Source organism: Vigna unguiculata, chromosome 10 (assembly GCF_004118075.2).
Source record: "Vigna unguiculata cultivar IT97K-499-35 chromosome 10, ASM411807v1, whole genome shotgun sequence".
NCBI lineage: Eukaryota > Viridiplantae > Streptophyta > Magnoliopsida > Fabales > Fabaceae > Vigna > Vigna unguiculata.
In genome coordinates, this window is record NC_040288.1 from 39,347,114 (window position 1) to 39,369,677 (window position 22,564).

Genomic DNA, 22,564 nt, shown 5'->3' on the forward strand with positions numbered 1-22,564 from the left:
CAATGCAGCACATTCACAAGGGATTGCACGATGATAAAAATAATTTTAAAATTTTGTAAGTTTGCTTTTGGAATTTTTATTTGAAAAAATCTTCCATAGATAAATTGCAAAGCTATTATCATTTTAAGAATTGCTCAGTTGCATATGATAAATAATAGAATAATTAAAACATGACAGGTATGTGATGTAGCTGCCTTAAATGCTGTTAGGAGACTTAGACTCTAATTTAAATTCCTAACAATTTATCTGGAAGTCTTGTGATATAAGACCAATGAGATTTAAGTTTAACCACATAAGATATTGACATTATTTTCAACTCAAAACTTTAAGACAATGGATTTATGCTCTACTTTCTCATTTCTAATCAATGTGGGACTTAGACTCACACTTGGATTCCTAACAAATGTAATGAATACTACATAAAGAGCTGTCATATTATGTTTTTGATTTTGATTTCTACTCCAATTGATAACGTATTTTATATATATAAATAAATGATCCACCTTAAGAGCGATGAGGGATCCACCAAAAACGTGAAAATCTCTACCACTCAAATCCAATCTCCAAAAGTGGCTGATTTTTGAAGTGCAATATTCTACTACAAAGTGAATGATGTATGTGTTTTTCTATGGAAGGGTGTTTACAAAGTGAGGCAATGCATACTACGTCAATTATTGCTTTTGGCAGTAACGTGTATCCAACATTTCTTTCTTTTGTGCACCATTAATGTCACACAACAACACTACTCAGTTCTTTAACGAACGAACTTGTGGAAGCTTCCTTTTCATGCAGATGATGTCTTTTGTCTAGTTCTTTCAGTTTGTTGATTTTCATGAAGAAAAGCTTCTTCTAAGTTTCCCAACTGCGAGTTGCTGCTTGTGATCAATCTTTGATGATGATGATAATGATGATCTTCAATGGATACGCTGATGATTTCTCATGGATTTGTCTGAAACATTTTAAGTTCACTTCTTTCTGTTCACAAACGACCACAATAGACGCTATAAATCTATTTTTCGTCTGTGTCTTCTACGCTTCTACTATTGTCAGTTTAATCAGAAGAAATTTTATAAATGGAAGTCGTAGCAAAAGCAGGTTTTTCCTTATTGTTTCTATCTGTTGTGCTATCACTAGCATTGTGTTTTACGGTATTGGCTTGTGGAATCTCATAGCCAAAACTGGGAACTCCATGGCTACATGCGTTGTACGAGGATTTGTTTGGACTTCTTTGGCAGTTTCTTTGCTTCTTCAGACACACGAATGGATCAAAGTTCTAAACACTATCTGGTGGGCAAGTTCCGGTGCACTATTTTCAACTATTCAAATTGAAATTCTATTTAGAAAGCATGCAATCGAAATTTTCGATGTCCTACTATGGCTCTTACACACGCTTCTTCTATTCTGTGCCTTCCAAAACCTTGGTTACTTTGTCACCCAAAGGGAACCAAAAAGTTTATCTGAGCCACTTTTAGCACAGGAAGTTGAGACAGAAGAAACAGGACTAGGTCGTGCTTCCTTTCTGAGCAAGTTGACTTTCTCTTGGGTTAACTCCGTACTCAGTTTGGGTTACTCAAAACCACTATCTCTTGAAGATATCCCTTCCCTTCTTTCTGAAGATAAAGCAGACTTGTCCCACCAAAACTTCATGCATGCATGCAAATCCCTTGCAAGGGAGAGAAGCAACGAGAACAACAACAAGAACTTGGTGTTTTGGTCCATTGTAAGAACTCACTCAAAAGAGAACATATTAATAGCTGTTTACGCATTGCTCAGAACCATTGCTGTGAGTGTTTCCCCTTTAATACTCTATGCTTTTGTCAACTTTTCATATAGTAGGGATTCCGGGGATACAGATCTCAAAGAAGGTCTTATCATAGTGGGTTTTCTTATTCTCTCCAAAGTAGTTGAATCTGTGTCCCAGAGACATTGGTTTTTTAGTTCCAGGAGGTCAGGGTTGAAGATGAGATCGGCTCTGATGGTGGCAGTGTATGAAAAACAACTAAAACTTTCAAGCTCAGCAAGAACAAGACACTCAACAGGAGAAATTGTGAATTACATAGCTGTTGACGCGTATCGCATGGGAGAATGTCCATGGTGGTTTCATCTAACATGGGCATGTACGTTGCAAATTCTTCTATCTATCAGTATCCTTTATGGAGTTGTGGGAGTAGGTGCTCTTCCTGGTTTAGTCCCCCTTCTTATATGTGGACTTATCAATGTACCATTTGCCAAGTTCCTACAGAAGTGCATGGCACAGTTCATGATTTCACAGGACGAGCGTCTTAGAGCAACTTCAGAAATCCTTAATAGCATGAAAATCATCAAGTTACAGTCCTGGGAAGACAAATTCAAGAATTTGGTTGAGAACCTTCGTGCGAAAGAGTTCGTTTGGCTATCTAAGTCACAGTTGTTGAAAGCTTATGGGTCATTTTTATATTGGGTGTCTCCTACCATCGTTTCTGCTGTTGTTTTCCTCGGTTGTGCTGTTTTCAATAGTGCTCCATTGAATGCTGGGACCATTTTTACTGTTCTTGCAACGTTGAGGAACTTGGGAGAACCTGTTCGAATGATTCCGGAGGCTCTATCTGTTATGATCCAAGTTAAGGTATCTTTTGATCGTCTCAATACCTTTTTGTTCGACGAAGAACTAGACACCAGTGATGGTAACAGAAGCTATATAAACCGAAGTTCAACTAATGCGGTAGAAATCCAAGATGGCAACTTCATCTGGGACCATGAATCAGTGTCCCCAACATTGAGAGATCTGAATTTAGAAATCAAATGGGGACAGAAAGTTGCAGTTTGTGGGCCAGTTGGAGCTGGAAAATCATCTCTTTTGTATGCAATACTAGGAGAGATTCCCAAGATCTCAGGAACTGTGAGTTAAGCAAACACGTTTAGCTTTATGTCATGTAATTTTCATGCAGATATTCTTTGTATCTAATACTCTTTCTCTCTATGAAACTTCTGAATGATGGAAAATAGGTTAATGTGTTCGGCAACATAGCATATGTTTCTCAAACTTCTTGGATACAAAGTGGGACGCTTCGAGATAATATACTCTTCGGCAAGCCGATGGAGAAAACAAGATATGAGAGTGCAATTAAAGTTTGTGCTTTGGATAAGGATATCAATGATTTTAGCCATGGCGATCTTACAGAAATAGGTCAGCGAGGGATTAACATGAGTGGAGGACAAAAGCAAAGGATTCAACTAGCTCGTGCTGTCTACAATGATGCTGACATTTATCTCCTCGATGACCCTTTCAGTGCAGTTGATGCTCACACTGCTGCTATCCTTTTCAAAGTAAGAAGCTCTCACACTATTGATTCTTAACTTTAATGGAACTGTTATTGCCACTTCAGTGAATCAAATCTCTTGTATTTACATGCTTACAGGACTGTGTAATGACGGCTCTAAGAGAGAAAACAGTCATTCTAGTGACACATCAAGTGGAGTTTCTATCAGAAGTTGATACAATCCTGGTAAAGTATCTCATTTGGATGCCTACTACATTACATTCGTGCATAATTAACATGAGATGTTATGACTAATTTCTAGGTAATGGAAGGTGGAAAAGTTACTCAATCAGGAAATTATGGGAATCTCTTGACAGCTGGGACTGCCTTTGAACAACTTGTGAGTGCTCATAAGGAAGCAATTATAGAGTTGGATCAGAATAATGAGAACAGAACTCATAGAGAAGAGTCTCAAGGTGTTTATAAAAATCAAAGTGAGGGGGAGATTTCAACAGAGGGTCAACTTGGGATACAACTTACACAAGAAGAAGAAAAAGAGATTGGTCATGTTGGCTTGAAGACATTCTGGGATTATATTTCATTTTCCAGATGTTCATTTATGCTGTTTGGGATAATGTTGGCACAACTTGCTTTTGTTGCTTTGCAGGCTGCATCAACACTTTGGCTTGCTTTAGCCACTGATATTCCAAATATAACTAGTGCCATCTTGATCGGGGTCTACTCATTTATTTCGTTTGCTAGTGCTGGGTTTGTATATATGAGGTCACTCTTGACCTCTTACCTTGCATTAAAAGCTTCCAAAGTTTTCTTCACAAGTTTCAATACTGCTATCTTCAATGCTCCTATGTTGTTCTTTGACTCAACCCCCATAGGAAGGATTTTAACGAGAGTAAGATTTCATTTCCAATGGGAAAAAAAAAACTCCAAATAGTTTGCCGGTGTTTCATCATTACCATTTATTCATATTCAAAATTTTGATCCACTTTTTCTTTCTTGCAGGCTTCATCAGATTTAAGTACTTTGGATTTTGATATACCTTATTCGACCACATTTGTAACATGTGTACCCATTGAAATTTTGGTGATGATTGGTGTAATGGTTTTAGTAACATGGCCAGTTCTCATTGCTGCCATTCCTGCAACAGTTGCATCAAAATATGTTCAGGTTTTACCACTTTCAAATGTTTTTAGTTGTCTATTTCTCGTCCCTGCTTAACTCACAAAGCTAATTTTTTCCGAATCTTCCATAAAAGGAATATTATCAAGCCTCGTCAGGGGAATTAATGAGGATCAATGGAACCACGAAAGCTCCTGTGATGAATTTTGCAGCTGAAACATCACTTGGTGTTGTTACTGTGAGAGCATTCAATATGGTAGAAAGATTTTTTAAAAACTACTTAAAGCTTGTGGACACAGACGCAACACTGTTTTTTCATTCTAATGTAGCAATGGAATGGTTAGTTTTAAGGATTGAAGCACTTCAAAATTTGACAGTGATCACTTCAGCTTTGCTACTTGTTCTATTTCCTCAGGGCTACGTGTCCTCGGGTAATATACTAATATTACATCAGAGGTCAATTAGCAAGATAAGACTTTGTGCATGTCAATGTCATTAACAAGCTTTTAACTGTTCAATATTCTCTTGGATTGTGCAGGTCTTGTGGGGCTATCTCTCTCTTATGGTTTAACCTTGACAGGATCCTTCATATTTTGGACTCGATGGTATTGCAACTTACTAAACTATCTTATCTCTGTTGAACGAATCAAGCAATTCATTGACCTACCATCAGAACCTCCTGCTATTGTGAAGGACCACCAACCTCCCTCTTCATGGCCTTTCAAAGGCAGGATTGACCTTCAAGCCTTAGAAGTAAAGTTCATCCTTGTCTTTCAATATTTTTGCTTTGTTTTAATAAACTTTCATCCTTAAACCTTCTGTGTCTGATGGCTATTTTCCTTCTCTGGTCTCAGATTAGATACCGTCCTAATGCTCCATTAGTGCTTAAGGGTATCACTTGCAGCTTTAGAGAGGGGAGTAGAGTGGGAGTTGTAGGAAGAACAGGAAGTGGAAAAAGTACACTGATAAGTGCTTTGTTTCGCTTAGTTGAGCCAGCAAGCGGTGATATTCTGATAGATGGGATGAACATATGCTCAATGGGGTTGAAGGATTTGAGAATGAAACTAAGCATCATCCCTCAAGAACCAACTCTTTTCAAAGGCAGCATCAGAACCAACTTGGACCCTTTAGGCCTGTACTCAGATGATGACATATGGAAGGTAAATGGACTACTTCTGCTGTTAAAAATTGTTTTTTTAACACCTTTATGTTCTCCTTGAGCTTATACTAACCACATGTTTGATCATATTTAATTTGTACATAGGCTTTAGAGAAATGTCAGCTGAAGGAAACTATCAGCCATAATCCAAATCTCTTGGATTCTAAGGGTGAGTAAACTTCACACACTTACAGTGATTCAGAAATTAAGATTTTGGAAGAAATTAGGCATTGAAGTCTGATTGAGAATGGTTGTACAGTGAGTGATGAAGGTGGAAATTGGAGTTTGGGACAACGACAACTGTTTTGTCTTGGGAGAGTACTGCTTAAGAGGAACAGAATTCTTGTTCTGGATGAAGCTACTGCCTCCATTGACTCTGCCACGGATGCAATTCTTCAAAGAATTATCAGACAAGAGTTTGAAGAATGCACAGTTATTACAGTGGCTCACAGGGTTCCAACTGTTATAGACAGTGACATGGTTATGGTCCTCTCCTATGGTATGTTCCTTCATTCTTTTTTCCTCCTTTTTCTATACACTGCTTACACTGTTAGTTATCTAACATATTTTTGGTGTTACTTAGGGAAAATGGTGGAATATGATGAACCTTCAAGACTAATGGACACCAACTCTTCATTCTCTAAGCTGGTAGCAGAATATTGGGCCAGTTGCAGCAAGAATTCCTCCTAAAATTTTAGTTTGCAGCAACATTGAATAGTGAGACTAAGGAAAAGGGAGAACAGATTAATGGAATGAGAATGAAATGATTGAAATTTTAGAAGGCTGTGGAAACTTTTATTCAGTGGTTCTTCCTACACTTTGTTTATCTGTTGCTTGGAACAATGTTGAATTTATCAGCAAAATAAACTCATTCACGACACAATCTAAAGCTAAAATCTGCGAGACAGATACTGGATTGTAGAAACTATTCACTGAACTAGTAGCAATGGCTTCCAAATCAATTCTTTGTCAAAGTTGATTTAGTTTCAAGTTTCTTGCACTGAGGAAAAAGTAAAGCATTTATTTATAATATTTCAACAATTAAGAAAGTAATTTCAAGGCATATTCAAAAATGAAGTTCGAAATACACATCATATGTTTAAAGTTTATTAGATGAGACTATTGAGATGTTTTTCATGATTTTAGTATATTGTATTTACAGCATGTTTATAACCACTAAGATATAATAATAGATAAATTCGAATTATGATTTTTAGCAATGAGATTGTGTAGATTATAAAACAAAGTTAAGATTATAAGTATGATAATAATCATATAAAAAAAATTTACAACATATTTTTTATTTGAAAATTTTAACTAAAAATAAATCAAACCAATTTATAATAAAATGAAAAGTATTTATTTAAATTGGTTGAAATTTTTTGCTAAATTAAAACTACACAAAATATTCAATTAATTTGGTTTGGTTGAAATTTATATTAACTTAAAAATTGAAAAAAAAAATACATATTCTCCTTACACTTCCATTTTCTTGCACCGTAATTTAAAAACGTAATTTAAAAAGAATTCAGTTTTTCCTTTTCGGGGAAATCCAAAAATAAAAAATAACTTTCGGATAGTGTAATAAGAAAATAAAAAATACTTTTGTATCATATAATTCAAAAGTAAAAAATGATTTCTGTACGATTTAAAAACTATTTTTCTTCAAAATAGGACTTTTATTTTAAATTGTAAAGTTCGAAAGTAAAACTAACGTAGATAGCATAATTGGAATGTTAAAGACGGTTTCCAAATTATGTAACTCATTAGTATTTTTTAGTAAAAAAGTAATTTTAGAATTGCATAATAAAAATTCATTTTTTTTCTTTTAAGTTATATAATTTGAAATTCATTTTTTTTTAATTTTTGGATTACGAAGTCAATTTCAACTTTTCAGTATTGCACAATTCAAAAAGGACAGGACGAGAAGTTTTTAATATAGGGTGCAGAAAGAAACATATGGAGGTGCAGGAGTTAAGAAAATATTTATGTTTTTGAGCCCAGCCCAACCAAAGGTAAGTCCGGCCCATCCACTCTTAAACTACTCATTCTTCTTCAACTCTCAGTCACGAAACCGTGACAATCGAAAGAGAGAGAGCCGCCGCACGCCCTCCGCCACAGCCTCCTCCGTAACGCGACGAGCTCCTCCGCGCCGCAAAAGCCTCCGAGACGAGGGTCCTCCTCCGCCCGGCGACAGCATCCAAGGTATATAATATTTTCTTTAGGGTTCTGTAACTAATTAGGTATAATGTTTGGGATCTCATTGTGCAATTCGCTTAATCTAGGAATGCCGGAGAGAAAACCAGTTGTCGGGTTATCATGGCAGCCACAGTTTTCTATTCCATCATCATCAAAAGGCACTGATGGGTCTCATGCCAAACCTCAAACGGAACCATCAAACAACGCTCTTTGGAAATCCAGTTCAGAGCTGGTTGATGGCCTTTTTGTCCCTCCGAACAATCCCAAAAAATTGAACAAGTTACTCAAAAAGCAAGCTAAAGATACCGCTGGGAATAATTGGTATGCATCACTTTGCTGAAGTTTATTCTTTGGAGATTTGTCTTTTCAGTTTTAAACACCCTAGCTTAATGTTGTTGTAGTAATCTTGTTTTTTAAGTGTAACAAAATAGTAATTGGTTTCTTCTTTAGTTGGAGTGTGAAAGAGAATGATCATGTTGTTGAATCTATGTCAGGTTCAATATGCCGGCCCAAACCATCACCCCTGAGCTACAAAAAGATTTGAAATTGTTGAAGGTGCATCTTTACATTTTTATTACGTTTATTTCTATAGTGCTGTTTCCTATATGATCATATGTGATGCATTGTAAAATTAGCTTGGATTGAGCTAATAATGATATACACTAGTAATGATTAATATATATGGTAATTCATGTGATATTATTCAAAATAATGAAGTTGCTTCTACATAATGATGTTCATAGTTATCATTCTAATTTCTTTCATAATTGGAAGCAGAAGCCGTTAAATAAAGGACTCTTCTTCTTCATGTGATTTGGTATTAGAAGTACAAGTCGGATTTAGCTTTTTTACTACCATTTGTGATTGTATTTATGGGCAACTACCATACCAAACAGTTATGAACTAACAATAGCTGAATAACTAACTTAGGACATCCTTGTTTTATTTATATATACATATGATATTGTGCAATGAAAACTTTGGGTCCTCTTTTGTTGGACTTTTACTTTACAAAATCCTTTGTCATGGTGGGATTCTAAGTTACTTGCTTGCAACTATTGTATGTTTCTATGATTTGTATTGTTTGCTGCTTGCTTTGGACCTTTACCCAATTAAAACCATGAAATCATTGCTGATAGGCCAAATCCCTATGGGCATGTTAAGGGAGATGGCCTCAAAGCCATTCAAGGTTTGTGTCAGAAAAAAAAAATAAGGGAGTTGATATATTTGTATTGCAGCATAGCCATTAATAAATTATAAATTATGTATGAGTCGGTTATTTTTTACATGCAGCAGTTACTATCAATAGGTGGCTTGGTATTACACAGCATATGTTGTTTAGGAAAAAGGAGACTGCTATTAGCAGAAACCCTGTGTCTGAGTGTGTACTCAGTTATGTTCTCAAACCAGATTAATTAGTCATAAAAGTTCCAGTGTTCCGTGTACACAATTCTTGAGTCTAACAAACTCCTCATCTGTAGTCATCTCATATTATGGTGTTACCTTAGAACTCTTGTGGAAACTTCCTTGATATGGTGAGATATGATGCAGTAATGTAAAATTATTGTATATTATTGTATAACATATCAAGTTCTCACCCTATGCATGTGCAATTTCGAGGAATGACAAATGTTTAGTGATATTAAAAGCATATTGAAAAAATCAGTCAGACACGGATTTTTATGTATCTCTCAATTTGTTGTGTTGAGCTGTTTAGTTTTATTTTGTGAACAGTTCTTATCCTTAGACTTTAATAATAAACATGTATGTTGGTGGTTACAGTTGAGGTCTGCCCTTGATCCAAAGCGTCATTACAAGAAAGGGGATTCCAAATCAAAGACACTTCCCAAATATTTCCAGGCAAGCAAGTTTTTTGATTTAGACAGATTACAAAAACATAAGTACTTTCATGAATTTCTATTGGAAATCTTGTAGACAATTTGTTATTTTGAATGATCAGGTTGGTACAGTTGTAGATTCTCCACTGGACTTCTTCTCAGGAAGATTAACAAAGAAGGAAAGAAAAGCAACACTTGCAGATGAGCTGCTTTCTGATCAAAACCTTGCCGCCTATAGGTGAGACTGGCCTTGAATTGTGTATTTGTCTGATTGAAGAGTTTTTGTGCATGTTGCAATGCTCTTTTGGTTACTTTACTTACTGGTTTCATTAAATAATTTTTATTAGGAAACGGAAGGTTCGAGAGATTCAAGAACAAAATCGACCAGGTGGGAATGAAAAGTGGAAGATTAAAGGTAGTAATTCCCGGAAGCGGGCTAAGGAAAGGAGAATTTACTGAATTATTCATCCATTTGAGCCTTATGATAGACAGATTTTTGTAATAGAAAAATTTCTCAAATTTCTCAAATTATACCTTCATCACAATGTGAATTTCAAAACTTTATTTCAATTTTTTTCTTTAATTGGTGGGTCTTTACCTCATAAATAATTCTTTAAATAATTTTTAATTCTTTAAATAATTTTTATAAGAATCACATGTTTAACAAATTATAAACTTCTCTGTTGTAAAAAAATGCAAATAATATATTAACACGTGAGACAACAAATTATTGGGTTAAATATGTTGATTTGTTCCACAATTATAATATTTTTTCAGCCTTTATCATTTTTTAGGTTCGTTGGGGTTATTGTTGGTTGTAATTTCCAGCCGGTATGGGTCTTTTCCTTTTTTATGGAATTGGGGTCTCTTTATTAGTTTTTATTTGTGGTGGATTATTTTGTGGGATGGATTATTTTGTGGGATATAGGGTGAATAGTGGTCTTTCCATCTTAGATGAGGAAAATGTTTTTAAATTTGAAATCTTTTAAATTAGCAGAATTTAATATCATGTTATTTAACATATCAAAATTTAAATTTGAAATATTGAGAAATAAATAATGATAAATTTTATTTTGGTATTTAAATTTTATAAATATATATAATTTTAAATTATTTATATTTAATTTACATGATCGATTGTGTTGTCATTAAAATATTAATTAAATGGTTAAAATATTGGTTCAGTTTTGCAGTGAAATAAGACAAATATATAATACATATCTCCTCTAATCTCGTTTTGTGTAGATTTTCTCTTTTCATCCAGTTTATTGATGTAGATTAGTTTTAAAGGTTTTATATTTTTGTTATTTTTATTTTTTTAAAAACAAAAATAAAATAATTATGCAAATGAAATTGGGTGTTTACCCATATTTAACAAATCTTGTAGGTGAAAAAAATATTTTTTAGTAATTATGCATAATTATGCAAATGAAATCAGGAGTTTAATCATGTTTATATAAAACAAAAACAAATCTTGTATGTAAAAAATATAATTAAAAAAATATTTAATAATTATACAGTTTTATTTAGAATAAGGATTTTGACAAATTTTATATAATATAATAATAATAATAATAATAAAATAAAATAAAACAAAATAATGGAGTTAACATTTATCTCCTCTCCTTGCAAATCGTCAATGACTTTAAACTAATCTCCATCAATTAAAATAAATAAATAAAATTAAAAAGAATGTCAAGTTTAGTAAACTAAGGTTATAGAATTTTATATAAAACTTTTTGTCATACATTATTATTATTATTATTAGAATAATGGTAGGTTGACACAATTGTACATGTTTTTTGTAGTCATGTTTTTTGTACTGATAGAGTGAAAAATTATATAAAAAATAAAGACTTTTTTAACTAAAATAATATAATTTCTTTGTGATATTACTAAAACCTTGCAAATAAAAAATAAATGATACATTGTTTTATGTTTACATCACATAATCAATAACTCGTCCTAAAGTATTAAATTAGCCGACCTAATTGTTGAAATATTCTTTAACTAATGTGTTAATGATTAAATTTGATTGTTAATTTTGTATATTCAAATTGATTAACGATTGTTTAATTTTTTAAATATGTGAAATTCATTTTCTATGTTAAATTCAAATACAAGAGTGACTATTTTTACTGAAGGATAATAATTAATTAATTTAAAATAAAATCATACTTTTACTTGTTTGATATTATGTTTCCAACCATATATAAATTTATACATAAATTTAACATATGTTGGTATGTTATCTAGTAAAAGAAAAACTACTCATTTGTTTAAATAAACATGACATGTTAAGATAAAATGGAGCTGTAAAGTAGTAGTTAGTTTCTTATTCTTATGAAATGTTGTAAATATTTATTATCAGAGAAAAATATGAACAAAATTGGTCAAAAAAATTTAAAAATATTTTTTATTGTTATATTTACTTTTTTTTTCTAAAAAATAAAAATTATTCTCAATTTTTTTAAAATAGTTGTATTATGTATTGTTGAAGCCTAACTTTAAATAGAGTAGTATATTCAATTTTTAAGTGTATTGTGAATGTTAATAACTTATTTTTCTTTTTAGTATTATTATGATATTATATTGTTTTTTATGTTATTGTTATATTATTTAGTTATTTGCATTATTTTATCAATACGGGTTCAATATTATAAAAGTGAAATATGAGTTATAGTATTATATAGTTTCATTTTAGGGATTTGGGAGTAAAAAAGTAAAAATGATGAGATTTAAATATAAGGTTTATAAAGTTTCTGAATCAATTAATAGATGTGATAGATAAAAAGGTATTTTAATAAATTAGAACGTAAGATTACAATTTTGTCTTTATTGTTAAATAAATATAAAATAAAATTAATTAAATTTAAATTAATGAAAAATAAATGTAATGATTATTTTTTTAATTTTAAAAATCAATTATTATAATAAATTGTTGATAAAATTAAAATATGATTGCTTGAAAATAATTTTAATTAAATATTATATTGTAACGAAATAAAAATTATTGTGATTAATATTTTTATTATGGATATAACTTAAAAGAGTAGGGTATAAAATTTTGAGCATCTTTAAAAAAATTACAAAGTAAATGATTATTTTTAAAATTAAAAAAAAATAATTACTGTAATAAAATTAATATATACTTGCTTGAAAATATTTTTAATTAAATATTTTATTGTAATAAAATAAATTTATTATTAATCAATTATTACTGTGATTGATATTTTTATTATAGATATACCAATCTTTCATATTGTGATTAATATTTTATTCCACGTAATTAATTTTATGTCAAAATAAAATTCTCCAAATTTTTGTTACGTTGAGAGAAATAACATTTATCACTCTTCTTCTCTACCAAATTACTTCGAGTTAAAGAATAATAAAATAAATAAAGGATAAAGAAGTATAAACAAAATTTTAAGAAAACCTTTCTTTACAAAATTAAACTAATTTTTAAAATACATTTTATTATTCTGCCGTATTTAATATAGTAATAAGGGATGTCGGGCACGTACCATGCTTGCATGCATGCACATGCATGGATGAAGTTTTCAGCATAGATATGGATTCGTGTATAGAATAGAACCCACAAAATTTGGATCTCTCATTTCAAAAAGGATACATTAATGAACAACAACTCAACAAATATTTTTCTCTCCTCAATAAATGCTTTTACATTATCACACCTATTTTTATTTTTAAATTAATTTTAGTGATGTTAATAGAATTACATATTTTCTTTAGTTTTTGCTATGCTTATTTTTTCATTAATAATTTGTCTGAATAGTTTTTTTACATTAATTATGTGTTATATAAAAAGCTGCAAGGAGACAGATTAACTAATTATAATTGGATAATACAATTTTTTATATGACCTAAAATTTTGATGTGATATTTTTGAGTGATTTTATAATTAATAAAATTATATATTTTCTTTATATTTTGGTATGCTTATTTTTGTATTAATAATTTGTCTCTTGTGTTATGTAAAATGTTACATCGAGACAGATTAATTAGTTATAATTGGATAGTGATATTTTGATAACTAAATTTATGATCTGAAATGATCTTTTTTAAATAATTTGTAATATAAAAAAAATGAGAAATGAAAAAAAGTAGAAAGTTACTTAAAAAATATTATCTCAAGTTGTAAGAGAAAGTTGTTAAAAAATTATTTTTCATTATAATTATGAGACATGTATTTTTTTAGTTTTTAGATATAATTTCTGGGGCTAAAATTATATTTATAGTAAGAAGAAACAAATTAATTAATTAAGCAGTCTTTCCAGATAGCAGATTTGTATATAGTAGACATGTCTAACTGTACATCATAGATCTTTCTTCCTTTTTCCGACAGCATGTTTCATAATTAAATAATATTTCACTCTTTTTATTATAGAATATATACTAAATCATCCACATTATGCAATTATTTGTATGATTCGCCTTAGTAAAAATATTTTAGAATATGAATTTTCCATAAAAAAATTAGGTACACCCGCAGAACGTGGGTTTTGTAGTTAATCTAAGAACAAATAGTACAACAAAAGAAGTGTGACATAAATTTGGATGTGAAAGATTGGTGAGAACTATAATAACTCAGGGACATATAATATAACACCTTCTTTGAACTACACGTTGCAGTGTAACAAGCTTCTCTCTGAACCAGATCAATGGCTCTCACAACCACAATAGGTCTATAGTATAACATAGTACACCTATGTTTTCATGTTTTTGTTTTTGTTCCTCTTGTAATTGTAGTTTTAGTAGTAGATGTTTGCATGGTGTTTTACTGTTGTTTCTTTTTTTCTAAGACAACCTAGTCTTCAGGTGAAATGTTTGAAAATGAGAGATAGTGGTCCTAATATGCAGAAGTTTTCAAACTTTTTAACGTAAAGATTCTGAACTCTCGTTGTTTCTCTTGTACTTCATCTGCAGAGAACTTCTCCTGCAATTGCCATGGAAGTTTCAGTTTGGCTTCCTTTTCCAGCCAAAGGTGCATAATAGACATTGTCAACATGTTTTTCCTGTGTGTCTTTTATGCATCATTGTTCTCCAATCTGATCAAGAAAAGACCTGCAAATGCAAGTGGTGGTTACAGAAAGGGACTGGTTCGAGTAGTTACTTCATTCTGTTGTACTCTTTTAAGCATTGCATATTTTGTTGATGGTGTGTGGAATCTCATAACCAAAACCACAGGCTTCAATCAGCTGAACTTGTTGGTTTGCATTGTGAGAGGACTGGTTTGGATATCTTTAGCAGCTTCACTGTTTGTTCAAAGATTTCAATGGATAAAAACACTGTGCTCTATTTGGTGGGTGTTTTCATGCACACTGGTTTCAGTACTCAATGCTGAAATTCTGCTGAAAGAGCGAAGCTTTCAAGTATTTGATATGGCAACATGGCCAGTGCACATCCTAACTGTTCTCTGTGCCTTCCAAAATCATGGCTACTTTGTCCCACAAGAAATCCCAGATCCCAGTTCATGTGAGCCTCTGTTAGTTCATAAGGAAATGCATAAACAAACAGGACTTGGCCATGCCTCTTTTCTCAGCAGATTCACATTCTCTTGGATGAATGGTTTACTCAGTTTGGGTTACTCAAAGCCACTAGCATGTGAAGACATCCCTTCTCTTGCTTCTGAAGATAAATCTGATTTTGCATACCAAAAGTTTGCACATGCATGGCTTTCCCTTTTGAGAAACAGTAACAATTCCATAAACTTGGTCATGTGGTCCATAGCTCGAGTTTACATGAAGGAAAATATCTACATAGCCATTTGCGCATTTCTGAGAACAATTTGTGCTGTTGTTTCTCCTTTACTTGTTTATGCTTTTGTAAACTACTCCAGTTGCACTGAGGAAGACTTAAAACAAGGAATGGCCATAATGGGGTGTCTTGTGTTTGCCAAGGTGGTTGAGTCTGTGTCTCAAAGACATTGGTCTTTTAACTCACGGAGGTTAGGAATGAAAATGAGATCTTCTTTAATGGCTGCAGTGTATCAAAAGCAATTAAAGCTCTCAGCTTTGGGTAGGAGAAGACATTCAACTGGTGAGATTGTGAATTACATTGCAGTTGATGCATATCGAATGGGTGAATTTCCATGGTGGTTTCATACATTGTTTTTTTCTGCACTGCAAGTTTTTCTGGCTCTTGGTGTGCTTTTTGGTGTTGTGGGTCTAGGTGCACTTCCTGGTTTAGTGCCACTTCTCATTTGTGGATTTCTCAACGTACCATTTGCAAAGATCCTTCAAAAATATAGGTCTGAGTTTATGATTGCACAAGATGAGCGTCTGAGATCAACTTCAGAGATTCTTAGTAGTATGAAAATCATAAAGCTACATTCCTGGGAGGATAACTTCAAGAAGCTAGTTGAATCCCTTCGTGCTAAAGAGTTAAAATGTTTGGCTGAAGTACACTTCATGAGAGCTTGTGGAACATTTATATATTGGCTCTCTCCGACCATCATTTCTTCAGTTATCTTAATGGGGTGTGCGCTTTTTCAGAGTGCCCCTTTGGATGCTGGAACTATCTTCACAGTTCTTGCAACATTGAGAAGCATCGGAGAACCTGTCATATTGATTCCAGAAGCACTTTCTGTTATGATCCAAGTTAAGGTCTCCTTTGATCGTCTCAACACCTTTTTGCTTGATGACGAGGTAAAAGGTGATGACATTGGAAGAACATCAAAAGATTCTTGCAACAAGGGTGTTGAAATTCTAGCAGGCAGCTTCAGTTGGGATCTGCAATCATTGCCTCTAACTTTGAGAGAAGTGAATTTTGAGATCAAGTGGAAGCAGACAGTAGCAGTTTGTGGTCCAGTTGGAGCTGGAAAAACATCTCTTCTGTATGCAATACTCGGAGAGATACCCAAAATTTCAGGAACTGTGAGTTCTTATTGACTAAGTAAATTTTGTTTATCATCAAATGAAGCAACTTTGTAAGTTCAATGACTTCTAAACTGTGTTTTTGCTGTTATGAAAATGGAAAACAGGTTAGAGTAGGAGGAACACTTGCCTACGTTTCCCAAATTCCTTGGATCCAAAGTGGTACAATTCGTGATAATATTCTATTTGGAAAACCAATGGAAGAAACCAGGTATGAATATGCCATTAAGGTCTGTGCCTTGGATAAGGATATTAATGGATTTAGCCACGGTGATCTTACAGAAATAGGTCAGAGAGGGATTAACTTGAGTGGTGGACAAAAGCAAAGGATTCAACTAGCTCGTGCAGTCTATAATGATGCTGATATCTATCTCCTAGATGACCCTTTTAGTGCTGTAGATGCTCATACTGCCTCTATTCTGTTTCATGTAACTTGAACCACTTTTTCATTATTCTCTAAGAAAATTACACTATTTATTGGCTTTATATTCTGGAAATATTCTGACATACATAATTACAGGATTGTGTAAGGACTGCTTTAAGAAGGAAAACAGTTATTCTTGTGACTCATCAAGTTGAATTTCTCTCAGAAGTTGATAAAATACTGGTATTGTGTTGTGACTCATTCAAAATTCTGTATTTCCATTTGATCTTAACTTGTTTGTGAGGTTACTGTTACTACAATTTTAGGTAATGGAAGGAGGAAAAATTAGTCAAACGGGTAGCTATGAAGATCTGTTAACTGCTGGAACAGCCTTTAAGCAGCTTCTGAGTGCTCATAGAGAGGCAATTACAGGAATAGAAACAAACAGTGAAAACAAAAGAGAAGTTCAAAATGTTGTCACAGTTCAGCCTGAGGATTCTCATCCTTCTAATCTCACTAAAAGTGGAAGTAATGGGGAAATTTCTGCAGAGATTCAACTTACACAAGAAGAAGAAAAGGAAAGTGGTGGTGTTGGGTGGCAGCCATTCTGTGACTATATTTTGTTCCCTGAGGGATCTTTGCTTCTATGTTTGAGCATATTAGCACAGTTGATTTTTGTATGTTTGCAGGCTGCATCAACTTCTTGGCTTGCCATAGCCAATGAGATGTCAAAAGTAACCAGCAGCATCTTAGTTGGAGTTTATAGTGTGATTTCCATTTCAAGCATTGTTTTTGTATATCTGAGATCTTACTTTGCTGCACATCTTGGTTTGAAAGCTTCTAAAGCATTCTTCTCTGCCTTCACTGATTCTATCTTTAATGCTCCTATGTTGTTCTTTGATTCAACCCCAGTAGGGAGGATTTTTACCAGAGTAAGGTTCCTTTGTTTCTTACTGCATATAAAGACTGATCTCTATTGTGATTATTCTTTGACCTAACATGTGTCACACTTGCAGGCTTCATCAGATTTTAGTATTTTAGATTTCGATATCCCTTTTTCCACCATCTTTGTGATAGCTGAAGTAACAGAGCTTCTTACAATGATTGTGGTAATGGTTTCAGTCACATGGCAAGTGCTCATTGTTGCAGTTCTTGCCATGGTGGCTACAAAATATATCCAGGTACTTTTTTTTCCTAGCCATGCTCAAATGGATGGAACAAAGTAATAATGATTGGTTTTTGGAATTAAGGGCTATTATCAAGCTTCTGCAAGAGAAATTACACGAATCAATGGAACTACAAAAGCCCCTCTTATGAATTTTGCGGCTGAGACATATCTTGGTGTGGTTAGTATAAGAGCTTTCAACATGGCTGACAGATTCTTCAAAAACTACCTTAACCTTGTCGATACAGATGCCACGATGTTCTTTCATTCCAATGCTGCCATCGAGTGGTTAATTTTAAGGATTCAAGCACTTCAGAATTTGACAGTCTTCACTGCAGCTTTGCTTCTTGTTCTACTTCCGAAGGGATTTGTGGCCCCTGGTATTGCCATTTGTTACTCAAAAATTGCATGTTTTTGTTAACATATTTTTAGTGTTTTCATGCTGATAATATCATTTTTTGTGTGTTTATCTGGTAACAGGCCTTGTGGGGCTTTCTCTGTCTTACGGTTTTTCACTGACAGGAACCGTAGTTTATCTTACTAGAATGTTTTGCAACTTATCGAACTATGTGATCTCTGTTGAAAGAATCAAGCAATTCATTCACATACCAGCAGAACCAAGTGCAATTGTAGATGACAATAGACCACCACCTTCTTGGCCTTCTAAAGGTCGAATAGATTTTCAATCTGTAGAGGTAACAAACTAACCAAATGAGCAATTCCATGATTTCCCTTTTTTCCATCATAATTGAGTTAAATATGTTTTTATTCTCTAAACTTTGACCTGAAATTGGAGTTTGTTCCTGTCTCAAACTTTAATGTATTTTGATCTCAAACTTTGAGAATGAATGGACATATTTTTTAAAGTGTCAAACGCGTATCAAGTTGAGATTTGAGTTGTGTACACCATTTGACACATTCATACTTCAATGTCAACTGAGAATGCCACTTAAGAAGCTCAAAATGATTAATGTCATTAGATTAAAATGACTATATCTATTTATTTTTAAATTTTGGAGATCAAAATGTATCAAAGTTTGAGACAGAGACGAATTTCAATTTCGCATTCAAGTTTAGGAACTAAACATATTTAACCCATCGTAATTAATCCACATTCTTGACAAATGAATTCAAGTATATAAAATAATTTCAGATCAGATATCGTCCAAATTCTCCATTAGTCTTGAAGGGCATCTCTTGTACGTTTAAAGAAGGGAGTAGAGTTGGAGTTGTAGGAAGAACAGGAAGTGGAAAAACTACACTTATAAGTGCTTTGTTTCGCATAGTTGAGCCTACTAAAGGTGACATTCTTATAGATGGGATTAATATATGCTCAATTGGGTTAAAAGATTTAAGAATAAAGCTTAGCATCATTCCTCAAGAACCAACTCTTTTCAAGGGTAGCATTCGAAATAACTTGGACCCTTTAGGCCTGTACTCAGATGATGAAATATGGAAGGTAAATAAACCATGCCCTGAGTTACATTCTTTTTCTCAACTTTTATTCACTAAGAAAATGTTACATGAGCTTTGATTTATGCAGGCTTTAGAGAAATGTCAGCTCAAGGCAACAATTAGTAGTCTACCAAATCTCTTGGAGACTTCTGGTAAATTAAATTAAATATGTCAATTTTGTAAAATTGAACTAAGTTTAAAGTTCATTTCTTAACATGAAATTAACAATAACCGACAAACTTTATATCTGATCTTATGACCAACTGCATGAATCAATCAATCAAATGGTTCTATTAAATTTTTGGCACAAACTGTGTAGTTGATCTGGAGAATCCAGGTGTGAGTCTAAGTCCTACATTGAGTATAAATGAGAAAGTTGAGTACTTATTGTTAGGTCTATAGAGGGAGTATCAGGGGAGATACAACTAGGGCTGGGCAAAATAAACCAAACTGCACTGCACTACCAAAAACTATACTGAACTAAAAAACTGTTCGCATGAACTGCACTGAACTGAAAAACAATTCAGATGAACTAGACTGAACTGTTATTCTTAAAAATAAACTGGATTGAACTGCACTGCACTATAATATAAACTGAACTGTTTTATGAACTGCACTACGTCAGAACTGAACTACACTATTTTTGGACTGAACTGCACTAATTTTTAACTTAACTACACTGTTTTTGAACCGAATTGCACTGATTTTGAATAAACTTCACTCTTTTTTAACTGAATTGTACTATTTTTGAACCGGATTGCATTGATTTTGAATTGAATTACACTATTTTTAAACTGAATTACACTATTTTGAATCGAATTGCACTAATTACATATGATTGTACTACACAATAATAATTTAAAGTTTATAATTTGAAAGTGCTTAGAAAATAATACTTGAAATATGCATCATACTTTAATACACCAATTAACATTTTTATAATTTTTTTTATTTATATTAAAGTTTTCCATAACTTAAAATGTAATTAAAATATTACAATTAATATAATAAATATAAATATCGGTATTAAATTATTTTTTATATTTTAAAATCTTATGTAATATTACTTTTTACTTTTACAATGTTTATTATGTTGCGTAAAATTTTTTAAAAGAATTTATTTTAGAAAATTCTCAAAATTAATATTTTTTTAACATTTATATTCATTAATATTTGTGTGAAAAATGTTATAGAAATTTTATGAAGTTCTAAAATTAATATTTTAAGAATTTTTTCAAATAAATTCTCTTTAAAAAAGTTGATGCCACATAATAATTATTTTAAAACTAAAAAATAATATTACATAAGATTTTAAAATAAAAAATACGTTAATACCAATATTTATATTTATTATACTAATTTCAATATTTAAGTTACAAAAAATTTTAATATAAATAAAAAATTATAAAAATGTTAGTTGTCACAAAATTTAATTTTTAAAAATAACTTTACATAGTAAAATTCATTCAAAATAAAATAAGATATTGAATTAATTTATAATTTTTTTTAATAAATTAATTATAAATATTTTATATTTTTCTCAAAGAAAGAGTAAAGAAAAAAATTAAGACAAAATAAAATAAATATTTCAATATGAAAGAGAAAGCATAGAACGTAAGACATAAAACACATAAGTCCAATTCTTATCCTAATACCAATATTTTATTTGAGGTATTTTACTCTTTCAATCTACTATAGTTCAATTAACTTAACATAAGACTGAACTATTTTATAGTACAATTTAATTATTATGCCCTAGATACAACACCAATAAGACCTGAGCCCAACCATATAAGGTACCGACATCACTCTCAACCTAAAACCTTGAGACAATAGGTTTATAAGTCTTTATTCTTATATAGTGCTCTACTTTCTTATTTCTGGTCAATATGGGATTTAGACTCACACTTGAATTCCTAACACCTATATCGAAAATCTTCCTGATAGTGGGTCATTTCTAGCCAATATGGAACTTAGACTCACGTTTTGATTCCTAACGATTAGCATACCTGAAACAGTTTAATTCTAACTAATTTCATTCAAAGTGAGTGATGAAGGGGAAAACTGGAGTGTGGGGCAGCGCCAACTCATTTGTCTTGGAAGGGTGCTTCTGAGGAAGAACAGAATTCTTGTTCTGGATGAAGCTACTGCCTCCATTGATTCTGCCACAGATGGTGTTCTGCAACGAATCATCAGACAAGAATTTTCAGAATGCACAGTTATAACTGTGGCTCACAGAGTTCCCACTGTAATAGACAGTGACATGGTCATGCTCCTATCTTATGGTATGTAATGTTACACATTTTGTAATGATACTTCTTTCTTTGTCCCTTTTTCTTCATTTTCATTCTTGTTGCTACAGGGAAAGTGGTGGAGTATGAGAAACCTTCAAAGCTTATGGATACTAACTCTTCCTTCTCTAAGCTGGTAGCTGAATATTGGTCCCACTGCAACGATCGTCCACAAAAGATTAGCATGTATCAATCTCAGCAACGGAGGGAAGCAATATAATGGTATTACCGGATTCTTTACTGATTTTTTAGTATTGTCTTATATTGGACATTAAATATATATTGTAATAGTATTTTAAATATCTTTTTAATAAATTTTAAAATATTAAAATTAATGATAATCAGTGTATTATAAAAGCACGGCAGTAAAACACCACACAAAAAGAACAGAGAATTTAAATTCTAGTTTTTTACTTTATAAAGCACACACAGCGGATCAAAACGAGTCTTTATGATTTAGTTATTATATAGTTATGGTATTCGTACAATGTTAAAAAAGTCTAATAATCTCACGGAGAATTTGTTTTTTATCATTCTTGATCTAAAATAATAAATTATATGTTTTAATAGAATTAATTACATTTTATTTCAGTCTACACTATGATTTAAATAATACAAAAACAAAAGCAAATCAATTATTTTTTCGTAAACTATCGAACATAGTTATAAAATAATTTGTATCAAATTTTAGTAATCATTATTATATAACTTTTTATTTTATTTTGTTTCAATTGCTTCTTTTGTTGAACTTCTCTTTACTATTTTAATTTTGTAGTTCTCAATTGTTTTATTTTATTTTCGTAAAAAATAAGATATAT

The 22,564-nt window shown here is 32.1% G+C and overlaps 3 protein-coding genes across 3 annotated transcripts; all 3 read left to right on the plus strand.

Moving 5' to 3' along the window:
* The first annotated feature begins 645 nt into the window (after positions 1-645).
* On the plus strand, positions 646-6,497 carry LOC114166232 (ABC transporter C family member 8-like). Its single transcript, XM_028050938.1, has 11 exons — positions 646-2,878; positions 2,986-3,306; positions 3,399-3,485; positions 3,562-4,149; positions 4,260-4,424; positions 4,513-4,807; positions 4,915-5,129; positions 5,231-5,536; positions 5,641-5,704; positions 5,795-6,034; positions 6,119-6,497. The coding sequence occupies exons 1-11, from the start codon at positions 893-895 to the stop codon at positions 6,223-6,225; spliced, it is 4,374 nt and encodes a 1,457-aa protein (XP_027906739.1). The 5' UTR covers positions 646-892; the 3' UTR covers positions 6,226-6,497.
* A 1,105-nt stretch (positions 6,498-7,602) lies between these two features.
* Positions 7,603-10,136, plus strand: LOC114166278 (rRNA-processing protein fcf2-like). Its single transcript, XM_028050993.1, has 6 exons — positions 7,603-7,740; positions 7,821-8,055; positions 8,229-8,289; positions 9,517-9,594; positions 9,695-9,810; positions 9,920-10,136. The coding sequence occupies exons 2-6, from the start codon at positions 7,823-7,825 to the stop codon at positions 10,029-10,031; spliced, it is 600 nt and encodes a 199-aa protein (XP_027906794.1). The 5' UTR covers positions 7,603-7,740; positions 7,821-7,822; the 3' UTR covers positions 10,032-10,136.
* A 4,121-nt stretch (positions 10,137-14,257) lies between these two features.
* LOC114165660 (ABC transporter C family member 8-like) lies at positions 14,258-21,966 on the plus strand. Its single transcript, XM_028050231.1, has 12 exons — positions 14,258-14,279; positions 14,523-16,471; positions 16,579-16,899; positions 16,992-17,078; positions 17,162-17,767; positions 17,852-18,016; positions 18,086-18,380; positions 18,481-18,695; positions 19,154-19,459; positions 19,544-19,607; positions 21,501-21,740; positions 21,818-21,966. The coding sequence occupies exons 1-12, from the start codon at positions 14,258-14,260 to the stop codon at positions 21,964-21,966; spliced, it is 4,419 nt and encodes a 1,472-aa protein (XP_027906032.1).
* Positions 21,967-22,564: the final 598 nt, after the last annotated feature.

Bases quoted from the DNA above. Each gene is read 5' to 3' on its own strand.
- LOC114166232 (XM_028050938.1), top strand. From the start codon at position 893: ATGATGATGATAATGATGATCTTCAATGGATACGCTGATGATTTCTCA. The intron at 4,150-4,259 runs GTAAGATTTCAT...TCTTTCTTGCAG, and splicing joins TAGGAAGGATTTTAACGAGA to GCTTCATCAGATTTAAGTAC. The intron at 6,035-6,118 runs GTATGTTCCTTC...GGTGTTACTTAG, and splicing joins GGTTATGGTCCTCTCCTATG to GGAAAATGGTGGAATATGAT.
- LOC114166278 (XM_028050993.1), top strand. From the start codon at position 7,823: ATGCCGGAGAGAAAACCAGTTGTCGGGTTATCATGGCAGCCACAGTTT. The intron at 8,056-8,228 runs GTATGCATCACT...AATCTATGTCAG, and splicing joins GATACCGCTGGGAATAATTG to GTTCAATATGCCGGCCCAAA. The intron at 9,595-9,694 runs GCAAGCAAGTTT...TTGAATGATCAG, and splicing joins CACTTCCCAAATATTTCCAG to GTTGGTACAGTTGTAGATTC.
- LOC114165660 (XM_028050231.1), top strand. From the start codon at position 14,258: ATGGCTCTCACAACCACAATAG. The intron at 18,696-19,153 runs GTAACAAACTAA...AAATAATTTCAG, and splicing joins TAGATTTTCAATCTGTAGAG to ATCAGATATCGTCCAAATTC. The intron at 19,460-19,543 runs GTAAATAAACCA...TGATTTATGCAG, and splicing joins CAGATGATGAAATATGGAAG to GCTTTAGAGAAATGTCAGCT.